This window comes from Erythrolamprus reginae, chromosome 2 (assembly GCF_031021105.1).
Source record: "Erythrolamprus reginae isolate rEryReg1 chromosome 2, rEryReg1.hap1, whole genome shotgun sequence".
Lineage (NCBI taxonomy): Eukaryota > Metazoa > Chordata > Lepidosauria > Squamata > Dipsadidae > Erythrolamprus > Erythrolamprus reginae.
This window is the reverse complement of record NC_091951.1, coordinates 275006592-275020297: the sequence shown is the minus strand read 5'-3', so window position 1 is coordinate 275020297 and position 13706 is coordinate 275006592. Positions and strand designations below refer to the sequence as shown.

Below are 13706 nucleotides of genomic sequence, written 5' to 3'. Positions count from 1 at the left end.
AAGACTTGAGCTAAAGAGATGTGTGCATTTATATTTGTTGAGAGGCTGTTTTATATTTACAGAGAATGTGTTCTTTTTGCGCCACTTGTACATGTCCTCAAACGTTTCGGAAAAAAAATCACATGCCTCGTCTTGAGATCATGGGGAATGGCTGACATTTTTGTACCGTTTGGAAAATCCTTGCTGAAATGATTCGCGTTTAATCCAAATAGGATGGGAGTTACTACCCAGTGAAGTGACAACACAGACATATAAAACATTGCATACCTTGCAGCCTTCACAGGTGATGACCCCATAGTGTATTCCAGAGGACTTGTCGCCACAAATTTTGCATGGTATCACTTCGATTTGTGCTGGAAAAGAAAGAAAGAGTTGGTGCATGTTTCTGCAATTCTTGCTTTTTTCTTCATTTTGCATCATTTATTTATTTATTTATTTATTTATTTATTTATTTATTTATTTGTTTGTTTGTTTGTTTGTTTGTTTGTTTGTTTGTTTGTTTGTTTGTTTGTGTTTGTGTTTGTGTTTGTGTTTGTGTTTGTGTTTGTGTTTGTATTTATTAGATTTGTATGCCGCCCCTCTCCGTAGACTCGGGACGGCTCACAACAATAACAAGAACAATGTAAAAAACAAATCTAATAATAAAAAAAACACACTAAAAAAACCATTATTAAAAGCAAACACACACACAAACATTCCATGTATAAACTGTATAGGCTCGGGGGAGATGTGTCAGTTCCCCCATGCCTGACGACAGAGATGGGTCTTAAGAACTTTACGAAAGGAAGGTGGGGGCAACTCTTATATCTGGGGGGAGTTGGTTCCAAAGGGTCGGGGCCACCACAGAGAAGGCTCTTCCCCTGGGTCCCGCCAAACGACATTGTTTAGTTGACGGGACCCGGAGAAGGCCAACTCTTTGTTTGTTTGTTAGTTTGTTTGTTTGTCATACAAATATAGTATTGTAATGTAGTATGTTTAACATAATATAAGTATAAAGTATAGATAGAAAAGATAAAAAGACATTAGGACAGGAATGGTAGGCACAAAGGTGCACTTATGCACGCCCCTTATGAAATAGAAAGCATGAAATAGATAGCAGAGGAAGTTCAGCCCATCACTATGAAATTCTATCCTATAGTGCTATGATTTATAAAACAATCCTAGTGAACATTTAAATATGAGCCAGCAGTGTGCAGCAGCTCCAAGAAAACCAACACAGTTCTAGGCTGCATTAACAGATTACATGAAGTGTTAATACTACTATATAATGCCTTGGTAAGGCCACACTTGAAATATTGCATTCAGTTTTGGTTGCCACAATGCAAAAGGGATGTTGAGACTCTAGAAAGAGTGCCGAGAAGATCAGCAAAGATGATTAGGGGACCCGAGGATAAAACATATAAAGAATGGTTGCAGGAACTGGGTATGTCTAGTTTAATGAAAAGAAGGACTAGGGGAGACTTGATAGCAGCGTTCCAATATCTCAGGGGCTGCCACAAAGAAGAGAGAATCAAGCTATTCTCCAAAGCACTGAGGGTAGGACAAGAAGGAATGGGTAGGAACTAAGGAGAAATTTCCTGACAGTGACACAGCTTGCCTCCAAGAGTTGTGAATGCTCCAACACTGGAAGTTTTAAAAATGATGCTGGATAACTTTGTCTGAAGGTAGTGTAGGGTTTCCTGCCTAAGCAGGGGGTTGGACTAAAAGACCTTCAAGGTCCCTTCCAACTGTGTTATTATTATTATAAACACAATTTCACTGTAAATAATGTAGGGTTAATCCAATTTCTTTTTTCAAGCTACTCTCTAGACAGCGTGCTCCACAGATTTCATCTTTCATTTACTTGTCTTGCTGATAAATCTAAATTCTTTTTTGGATAATTACGATGATATATGAGAATATGTTAATTATATTCTTCTCTAAAAATTAGCCTCTTGCTTCTCGTCAACCTTCCAATAATTGTTTAGGCAGAAAACTTGACTTTCCCTACAGCCCTGGGTGAGGAGTAAAGAAATAGCAACTCCTTTCATTTCATTTGCACTGGCCGTGGTACAGTTCATATCATGAACACAATATTGATCCACAATTTCCCCATAAACTATTATAATAGAGATATCCAGGTCATAATAAGACACCAATGTATTTATAAGCTTCTGTGAACATTTACCCTAGCTGCGATACTTTGCACAGGGAAGATCAGCACAATTCTATTTACCCAGACTTCCTTCTTTTCTTATATATCAATATGCATTAACGTGACTATCTAAGCATTATCAAGAAAAAAGGATAAGAGTTGCATTAAAATCATCCTATAATAATTTACCAGTTGGGTATAAATATCAGTATAATGTGATACAGCCATTATATCATTAGCCTTAGTTTTTGATGCCCTCTTTAGGATCCTGAACTTTTGTATGGTCTCACTGGCAGACTTTGAATCGGTCATTAGCTTTTAGTCAAAATCATCCCACAAAGTTGCTCGAAGGATTAAATGAGGAATGATTCCATATAAACAGCCTTCAGCTTTCAGGAGGAAAGCTGAGATCTATGTAAGGACTAAATAATGGGAATAGAGTTGTCCAACAGGTCATTACAATACTCTTATCAATCTGCTTCTCAATGAAAACTGTTGACAGATCACCTCAAATTCACATTTTATTTTCTTGTAGGTTTTTTTTTAATCTAACCGTAGTCTTTCCATATAAGAATGCCCTAAGATTCCACCCCTCCATTAATTGGTTTTAATGGAGGAAAATATCCTTACTCTAGCATCACAAATATTGTCCATGCAGACATAAAATTACTCATAGAAACATAAAAGCTATGGCAACAACAACATATTTACTCTAAAGCTGGATCAGGACATCTTTATGAGGCATCTGAATGGAGTTAAGGATATAAAAGAAATATGTGGTCTATGAGGCAATAATGAATAAAATATTCATCCTTCTGCATTCAAATGTTCTTGTGAAGAAATGTATATATGCATTTCAGAAGACATTATATAAGCTACTTGCATTCAGAAAATTGTATGCAAAGCTCTGAATATTAGGAACCAATGTGCACAAAACGCTCGGTATTAGTGAAAGTTTTGAATATTAAGAAATGAAGATTTTTCAGAACGTATATACTAATCAGCTGGATTTCAAGTGGTTGCGCATCCCTATCTGAAATTGTTTCCAATAAGAAAAATTAAATAATGTGCTAGAGAAAATAGCTTGAAGCTAGATTTTTGGCTGTTAACTTTTGATTTTTTTTTTCATTTGGGGACTATTTTGTACAAACAGGCATAATTAGATGATAAAGCTCATCACATGAGAATTCTACCCTGTTAAAAAGTCATTTACGAGTCAGCCCTAAGGACTTCAATCAAAGGCATTCAAAGGTAATATGGATCAAGGCCCTTTGTGTATGTGCTATATAAAGAAAGAAATCTCCTGGTGCCATGCTGCACAGTTACCTAATAGACTACTCAGGAAATGATGCCTATTTAAAAAAAAAAAATCCAATAATTATGCAAGTACATTGCCTGATAATCAGGACATATGGGGAAGGTTTATTACTGTATAAAATAATGTATAGCAATGATTGCTTTTGGATTAACTCATAAACCAGAGTCACAGATGATTTATATGCGCACATTGTATATGCATGAATGCATTCATTATGAACAAATGAGTTACACACTGGAATCTGGAATATGACAAGAAAGAGGTTTACCAGGAAGAGATTTAAGAAGAGATTGGACCACCAGTTGTCTGAAATGGCATAGGGCAGTGGTGGCGAACCTACGGCACGAGTGCCACAGGTGGCATGTGGGGCCATATCTGCTGGCACGCGAGGCGTTCCCCTAGCTCAGCTCCAACATGCATGTGTGTGCTGGCAGCTGATTTTTGGTTCACACAGAGGCTCTGGAAGGGTGTTTTAGGCTTCCAGAGGGCCTCCGGGGGCGGGGGGGAGCACATTTTTACGTTCACCGGCTCCAGGGAAGCCTTTGGAGTCTGGTGAGGGCAAAACATGAGGCTACCGGGCCCACTAGAAGTTGGGAAACAAGCCATTTCTGGCCTCCAAAGGGCCTCTGGGGGGCGGGGGATGCTGCTTTCATCCTCACCAGGGATTGAATTAAGGATGTAGGCACTCGCAAATGCATGATAGCATGTGCCCATGCTCTTTCGGCACCCGATGAAAAAAAGGTTCACCATCACTAGTATAGGGTCTCCTGCTCGAACAGAGGGTTGGATTAGAAGACCTCTAAATAGTCTCTTCCAACTCTGTTGTTCTGTAAGTCAGTTTTGTTATTTTGTATTGTACAAAAGTACACTTTTGTAGCAGCAATAGCAATAGCATTTAGACTTATGTACTGGTTCATAGTGCTTTTACAGCTCTCCCTAAGTGGTTTACAGAATCAGCATATTGCCCCCAACAATCTGGGTCCTCATTTTACCTACCTCAGAAGGATGGAAGGCTGAATCAACCTTCCATCCTTTCAACTCTATACAATACACATTCAATTCACTATCATGAATTTTTTTTTTTTTTAGATAATCCCTAATGTATGGAGATTGGTAGATACCAAGGCTTATTTCCTTCAAGAAAAGAACTAAAAAGTGTTCTCTTGAGTCTCTTATCTCCAGCTCCTCCATCAGATAGACTTGTATGCTCTGATCACAATGGGGCTGTCAGGCAATTCTCTCTTTCTTTGAGACACCATAACATCTGAACTTCATTATCTCCACTCAGAGTCCCATGAATGAAGAGCTAATGGTTGGCTGAGATGTCTTATACTGCTCCTGACAGCAGGGATGGGAAATGTTACTACAGCCATGTTCTGCAGCTTTACAGCATATTTCTATTATTATAGGGACAACTAACACAAGAGTGGAAAGAGAAACAGGCAGACAGTCTTCATGTTTTGCAATCATAAACATATGGTAGGAAATTCTGGCAGCAGCATTAGCCTTTTATTTTCCCTAGAAGACTGTTAAGGACTTGTAACAGAAACTTGAATCAATTAATGGCTGAAAGAAAAAGAAGTGACTATATTCCTGAAACATCTTGAATTACTGTAATTAACACACAGGTTACCAGGTTTCCTTTGCAGATTTAATGATGGCCAGCATCTCCTACATCTTGTTAACATTGCAGCTTTGTTTGACAATTGAGAACAAGGTGTGCCTCCAACTAAGCTTTCCCCCCATGGAGGTAAGCAGAGAACTGTTAAATTAGTTTAGCCTAGGCTTCTCTCCATTCAGCAGAAATGAAAGGAAAATCCCCTTTTCCAAATTTATCCAAGCACCGCACATTTGAAATTTTGTACAAGCTTTGTGGAATCCTTATAAACCGCATGGTTTATAAAGAAGGCATGCTGAATAGGGATCTTTTTATTGGTGGAATGCAATCTTCTGAAATAATAGAGAAGGCACACAATTTTTCTAATTTTCTTAGTGTTGCCTTCTATGTCATTTTATGCAGTGTTTCCCAACCTTGGCAACTTGAAGATATTTGGACTTCAACTCCCAGAATTCCCCAGCCAGCAAATGCTGGCTGGGGAATTCTGGGAGTTGAAGTCCAGATATCTTCAAGTTGCTAAGGTTGGGAAACACTGATCTTACGTAATGTCCCAGATGTCCCTCTCTGGTATTTTATGGTAGGAAAAATATAAAGCAAAGTTGCATAACCCAATCCAGAATCCTGAATTGAATTAAACCATGTTAATTAATGACTAATGACTATATTCAGAGGATAATCAGAAATGCAGAAAAAGCAATTACTGCCAACCTGCCTTCCATCGAGAACCTATATACTGTACTGCACATGTCAAAAAGTGGGCCGTGAAAATATTTACTGACTCCTCGCATCCTGGATATAAATTGTTTCAACTGCTACCCTCAAAACGTCACTATAGAGCAGAGGTCTCCAACCATCACTCTGCTAAACAAATAATTCCCTCACCACTGTCAAACTATTTACTAAGGCTGAATTACTATTACTATTAGTCTTCTCATCATTCTTTTTACCCATCTCCCCTCACTTATGACTGTATGACTGTAATTTGTTGCTTGTATCCTTACGATTTATATTAATATTGTTTGTTTCCTGATTGGTTATTTGTACCCTATAACAATCATTAAGTGTTGTACCTCATAATTATTGACAAATACAGTATATCTTTCTTTTATGACTGAGAACATATGCACCAAAGACAAATCCCTTGTGTGTCTAATCACACGTGGCCAATAAATTATTCTATTCTATTCTATTCTGTTCTGTTCTGTTAAATTGGATTGGTATTTAAACCTTTTTAATCAATCAGACATGAGCAACTGTTACTAACTAAAACTATGAAAAATCTAATTATTATTATTAATAATAATAATAATAATAATAATAATAATAATAATAATAATAATAATAATTCATAGGTACGCATTCATCACTCTTCCCCTTGCTCCTTACTGTGCCTGGTGCTGTAGAGATCTAGATAATTTTTAAAATTCTTCTTATATTTTCTTGTATAACATAACACAGAAAGGGCCAATATAGATTATGCTATCTTAAAATATATTTCATATTGTTCTGTATTAATTTATAAATGGAACATGTTGCTGTCTGTGCCATTTTTTCCTCACTCAAAGCAAGATTAATTAATTCAATTTATTAGTTACCAGAGTCAATTTTTATTTATTTATATTTCACATTTCTGAACTGCATATCACCCTCAAAGAAGGACTGTGGATAGTGTATAACAAAGTATCAAAATTTAAAAACACTATATATAATTTAAAAATTAAAAATTAAAAAATTGAAAATAATAAACTAGTTAGAACAATTAAACACTTTCCAACATTATTTGACAAAATCAGAGTGATTGTTTCTGACTATCTGAGGATATTCTGGATATTAAGGAGGATTTGAACAGGCATATCTCAAGGGTATTTCCTGTCCTTTCAGATAGACAAAATTCAAAGATTAAAGATGTGCCAATATTGTAAGAAGTAAAAGGCTAAAGTATTTATAGACTAAAGAGTCTTTACCTGGTGCCCAAAGATAAAAAATTAATAAGTCTCTCTTGTCCATTTTCTACTTTCTACCAGTATATTTAAAAAGATTCTTTATATAACTGAAAATTAAATGAAAACATTTTCACTAAACAGAATATATTTTTATTTCTTTATTTCCAGAAAACCTTATTTCCCTTTTTTGTACAATATATAGGAAATATTGTGTACATGAAATATTTTCACACACATAACCTACATACAAAATATTATTTTGAATATTAAAAATACTGATGATACCCAAGTGCTGATGCTGTTACCTAGTTTGAAATGAAACATCTGCAAGAAAAACATCAATCTCTGTGAGCATCAAGGACCCCACACAGTCCTCCTCCTCTCCTTCTCCTCTTCCTCCTCCTGCTTTTCCGCCTCCCTCTCTTCTTCCTGTTCCACTCTGCACACCCCATCTAATACTGATGATGTTTCCTAGTTTGGTAATTAAGTGTGTGTATATTGATCATCTGTCTTTTCAAAATAGACTATTTCTCTCTAATTAAGTCTTTGTTTTCAAGCTAGGACAATCAAATAACAAACTTTAAGGACTTTCTTGAACAAAACTAAGTACTGTCCATATTCTGGATTGTTAAAACGCAATTGTAATAGTAAACCCAAGAGAGCAGAAAATGGAAGAGAAATAAGTATGAACAAAAATAGAATGCTGTTTGATACAATTTATCACCATTTAAAGTTTCCTGTAAAGATGTTTTGATAGGAATCTTCACTGACAAATTATAAAGTAAAAGTGGATGTAGTGGCCTATGACATTTTGTAAATGAAGAAGCAAAGGGAAGAAAACACATCCACTGCTGGAATCTGCTGAACACATGTGAGCTCCAGAATTGTTCGCAAGCAGCACTGGTTTTGGTACATCATGGGGTGTTTTTTTGGTCATTTAACATAGTATGATTTGTTCAGGGAGACGGGAAGAGGGAAATCTAACTAGAACTGTTTGCAGACAAGCAGATGTTAACTGTTTGGGATTAAATGGTTCTGCCATAAGTTTCTGTTTTATTCAAACAGCCTTAAACTGCATCCTAAACATTGTGCTGCTTACTAGGAGCAAGGTCTATTAAATACAGAGATATTTATTTTTAAGCAAACAAGGATAGGATTGCAGAATACTCTTACACTTCATGCAGTTGCAATTTAAATGCTTATCAAAACTGAGCTAATATGCCCTGTGATACTTTAGATATAGGAATAAGGGAATAGGAAATGGTTTGATAGAGCTAATTTTTGCCAGAGTTACAGAGGCTAATTTCTGCTGCAATCATATAAAATATTATTTGTTTTATTATATCGGTCAACAGCAATAAAGTTTATTACCACCTACCATTATTGGTTTTATTTGAACAAATATACAGTATATTGCTAAGTTTCTTCTTCTGAAACTGATTGTTCCTAAATGTGATTAATATATGGTTGTGTAGCTTGTCAACTTCCTTATGTAGACTAGTTCTCTGAATTCCTAATATAAATTTACATTTTGTTATATATTTCTCAATGCAGGCATTGCAGTATTTTGGTACCAAAATCTAGATCTTCAACTCATCTTGAACAATAATTTATCAAAGTTCACCCTTTAGAATTGGTAAAATATGATCTGTAATCCATGTATTTGGCAAGTTAATTGCTAATATTCTATGCTTTTTCATCAATAGAAATGTATTATTTATTCAGAAAGCTATATAATCATTGCAATATCTGAAAGGGATATTGCAAGGTGTAATAAACAAAAACTATGCAAAACAAAAATAGTTGTACAAATATAATCCTCACCATCATCACTATTAACAATCCAAAACCAGTACGGGATCAGTTAGTACTTCCACATTCAAAATGTTTTAGGTGTAAGACCTTTTTACAATATGTTAAATCTCAGTCTTTAAACCAGTCTGGATACTGATCAACAGCATTTACATTTTCCATCTTTAGCTCATCATATCTCCATTATCCAACTTGCGCAGTCCTAGTGCCTCAATCCTGGGAAATAATCAGGAAAAAATATTTCTAAGATTAAAGAGCAGAATGTTAAATAGAACGACTGGCAGAAAGAATTTTGCCTTAATTTCTCCTGAAGACCAAACACCTAAATCATTTTTCTGCAATCCACTACTTCCAGAAATAGTGAAAGATTTGTTCCTAAAGTCTCAGCCAGGCAGGAAGGCACTCCTATCACATCTGAAGGACAACACATTGAGAAAGACTGGCCTTTAAAGATCATCCACTGTATACTGATCAGCTGTATCATGGACTGAATTAGGATGTGCCAGTGAATTATTTCTTGCTTCGTTTACCTTTCTTCTTCCAAGGATATTGACAGATAGCTGCATTTAGGAAGATAATAATTTCATTCATTTTCCCAGGACGCCTCTTGCCCACTTATAACCCATCTGTGTGTGGGGGGGGGGCGACCCTTTGGAACTAGCTCCCCCCTGAGATTAGGATTGCCCCCACCCTCCCTGCCTTTCATAAACTCCTTAAGACCCACCTCTGCCATCAGGCATGGGGGAACTAAAACACCTCCCCCTTGCCCATGTTGTTTTGTTGATTGATTGACTGTGTGCCTGTTTTTTTATATATATTGGGATTGTTTTATGACATTACTAATTTTAAATTGTAATTAGATTGGTGGGCATTGGATTTGTTATTATTTACTGTTTTTTATTATTGTTGTGAGCCGCCCCAAGTTTGCGGAGAGGGGCTGCATATAAATCCAATAAATCTAATCTAATCCATCAGAAGTATAAAAATAACTTTATCTTTTGCTCTGGCAAAATGGGCAATGTTTGGATATGATGCTAGCACCAATGGGCCTTCTAATAAATTCTTAGAATATCTACTGGTGAAGTCCTTAAAAAAATAAGATTAAAGAAAATTCAAGACCTGTTAGTCGAAGTCTCCCTGTCAGAAATACGGATTGCTTGGTAAAAATACAGATTTTGAAAATATCATGACAAGATAGTACATAGTATTTTGATGCACACACCAGGAAGCATCCTTATACCACATTTAACTCGTAATGGAATGCTTCTCCTTCAGCGTTTGTTATCACTGTGGGAGACAGCCTTCTTGCAAAGTCTTTTTATATAGCAGCCTGAGTTGCAGCCACTTTATCTCAGGAAGAAAAACAGAGAGTAGAAGAGGTACAGGCAAAGGCAGATTATCAGGGGACTGGAAAATCTGGCGTACCAAGAAAAGGTTGCAATATTCCATTCCAAAAAAATTGCAAATAAAATTAATATAATAAATATATATAATTATGCATGGTAATGGAAAATGCATATGAAAAGGGGTTTTTCTTTCTTTCTCAGAGTTCCGGAATCTGAGACAAAGTAAATGATGTTTGGTAGATTTATGGAGGACAATGTTATCCACATTTTATCAAGAGTCCAACTGCCCTGGCCCATGGATGACTGGGCATGAACCCCCACCCCCCAAACATACAGGCTGGTGTCCATTGTGATAGCAAATTTGCGTAGCTCCTGGAAGAAACTGCCTTTCACAATTGCTGATGAGGTCCACTATTGGAGCGACCGATGGACATTCATAGGGACCAGGACCCTGGTTGCAGCCCGACCTCTGTAAGGGCAAGAGAGACTATTGCAGTTCCCTAGAATGTAAGTGTGCCCAAGGGGTAATAATAATAATAATAATAATAATAATAATAATAATAATATTTATTTATTAGATTTGTATGTCGCCCCTCTCCATAGACTTGGCAGAAAACATTTTATCCAGGAGCATGTTTCAGTTTCAGAAAGCAGTTTCAAGGGGACCCTGCACTGCTGTAAGACCTGATGCTGTTCTGTCACTCCTGGGATAGGTGTACCTTGCACTCCAGAGAATCTACAATGGCCCCTAGATGGTCAGGCATATGGCCAGAGAAAGATGACTTTTGTCAAGGTTGATGGAAAATCCCTGGTGTTGAATGGTGTTAATCATTACCTGGATGCCTTACACCACTTGGTGCCTAGAAGAAGATTGGATTAAGATATCATCCAGGTAATATTAAACACACATGGGTATGGCCCCTAAGGTGGGCAGCCACCGCAGCTGGTACCTTGGTAAGGACCCTCAATACTATCTATCTATCTATCTATCTATCTATCTATCTATCTATCTATCTATCTATTTATTTAGACTTACGGCTTACAATAACAATATAAATACAACAGCAATAAAAATAAGTTGAATATACTGTACTATCTAAAACTCTAAAACCCTAGTTTAAAAAGCCATAATTAAACAATCAAGGCAACATGCATGCATACCATTCATACGATTTGGCCATGATAGTCATGGTCCCCAGACCTGCTGGGAAAGCCAGGTCTTCATGGCCTTACCAAAGGCCAGTAGGGTGGGAGCAGTGCAGACATCGGGGGGAGGGGCAGAATTGATTCCATAGAGCCAGGGCGGCAACAGAGAAGGCCCTCGCCTGCAGCCCCACCAATCTGCATTGCTTAGTTGATGGGACCTGGAGAAGGCCAACTCTGTGTGCTCTTATTGGTCTCTAGGAGATGTGCCCTGAGCCATGTAGGGCTTTATAGGCAATGAGAACATGCATTTTAAAAAAATCACAAAAAAATTACTGGGAAGGCCAATTAGGAATGTGCAGGTAGGCCTCAGTGAGGTTGATCAAAGCGAGGAGATCTCCTTTCCAAATGCCACCCAATATCATTTGAAGGGTGCGCATTTTAAATCTTTCAAAGCAGATATATTTATTTATTATTATTGCCTTAAATTGAAAATAGCTCTCCACCCACCCAAGGATTTGGAGCCCCATCTGGTGCCCCTGCAGCTGTTGGATGTCTTGGATGTCTAACAGGTGCTGTATAGCTGCCACCATGAGAGGTCCCTTGTCTGGATTGGATATCCTGGGGCATCTTATGAAAAAGCTCAGGGGGATGGAAAGAAATTCCAGGGCGAGGCCAGAGGAGAGGGTCTCCCTCACCCAGATGTCAGAAGTAATTTCCTCCCAACTGGAGCCAAAGATGGGAGGATCAGACATGAATTCACTTAGTGGGTTGGAAGGGGCACCCACCTCTGCCTTGAAACAACTGGCAATATTGCCTGTCCCTGCCCCCCTGTCCTGGGGTTGGCATTGTCTGGAGCCATACTGACCTGGAGGTCTCGGGTAGGCTGACCCCTGATTGGAGCCCCAAAAGGTCCATCTAGAGTAAGGAACAGTATGAAAGGAACTTATGAAAGGAATGGCCATACCATCAGTTAATGATTCAAAATGGCTGGTGTCATGAACGATTTGGTCTTTGGCAAAAATGTTTATGTCGTAGTGGCTTCAAGTGGCTGTGGGCAGTCAACAGGCCAGTGTTGCTATCAGGCAGTCAACAACTCAAATGGAAAAAAATTCCCATGCCTGAGGGCAAAGACAGCATGTCACTTGAGCATTCTAGCTCCTGCAGACTATTTAGTTCAAGGCTGTCTGTCTGTGCTGATGAGGGAATCCAGAGCGGGAGATTCTTCTGGCTGATGGTCACTCGAGAAGAGTGCTCCCATGACAAAATCAAAGTCCCGAGAAGGCAGAGTTTGAAAAGACAGTCAGCTAGATCACTGTCAGTTATAAAGTGCAACACTCTTGGGGCGCACCCATTCTGTGGCCAGACCTACAACACCTCTGATAAGTCAGATAAATGAATTTGGAGAACTAAAACTCCTGAGGCCAATCGGGAAAGGGAACGCCCCCTAGATTCAAAATGGCCCTCAGCTGGAGGCTCGGCACCAGAAAATGGCTGGAGACAAAGCTCTGAGCCATGCTCAACCCAGCAACTCTGAGATTTTGAAAGGACTCAGATGGGGAGAAAATCACAATCCATTGGGAAAAGTCTTTTGAAAGGTGGAACTATCTTCAGGATGGGAGACAAATATACATGCGTCCTTTCAGACTGAGGACTGAGTCCAAAGAGGGGGAATGGAGGTTGAGAGTTACAAGATGACAGACACAGTCCTCATTGGCTGGATGGATGGTGACATCACCATCCTTGGATGTTAGCTCCACCCACTATGGAGAATGCATCCATAACACATATAAAAACCCTTTCTATCTAGCATTCAGTGCACAACATAAGCATGTTGTAAAACTGCAGCTTGTAGGATCATTATTTATATCATTATTTTGAAAAGCAGATCAAAATATAAGACAATGACAGCTGGTGAAGTGCTGCTGAAATAAAATATGACAGGTAAGAAGAAAAGACCAAAATTCAAAGAGCTGTTTCTTCTTCCTTTGGATAGCACACAGTCCAAGTCACTTTAAAATTGCTTTAAAGCAGCTTGTCAATCTGAAACTGGTGTCTATTGTATTTCTTTGGATTCAAACCAAAGGTACAGTTTTCTTAAGGCCAAAGGCTATGCTTAGCCTTTGAATGTCCAGGGGTCACACTCCAAAAAGAATGCTCAGCCAGAAAAAAGCAAAGCAAAGCAAATTGGAATAACTTTAATTTAACCTTAAGGAAAGCATGCATTATACTGGTGATAAAATTAATACCTATCAGAATGTGTTTAAAAATACCTGGCCAGTTTAATATCAAACCTATGGTGTATATTGTATAGAAAGATAAAGAAATAATATCAATAATCATAATGCAAAGATCTGAAAAAAGAATTAGAACAGCTATGGAAAAGAAAACG

The 13706-nt window shown here is 37.8% G+C and overlaps 1 protein-coding gene across 1 annotated transcript in view; it reads right to left on the bottom strand.

The window, feature by feature from the left end:
- The window catches only part of RORB (RAR related orphan receptor B), a 62845-nt gene extending 62464 nt beyond the window's left edge, over positions 1 to 381 (bottom strand). The window contains exon 1 of the mRNA XM_070736892.1: positions 268 to 381. Coding sequence (XP_070592993.1) covers positions 268 to 381 — 114 coding nt within the window. The remainder of the gene's footprint in view (positions 1 to 267) is intronic.
- Between the last annotated feature and the right edge of the window lie 13325 nt (positions 382 to 13706).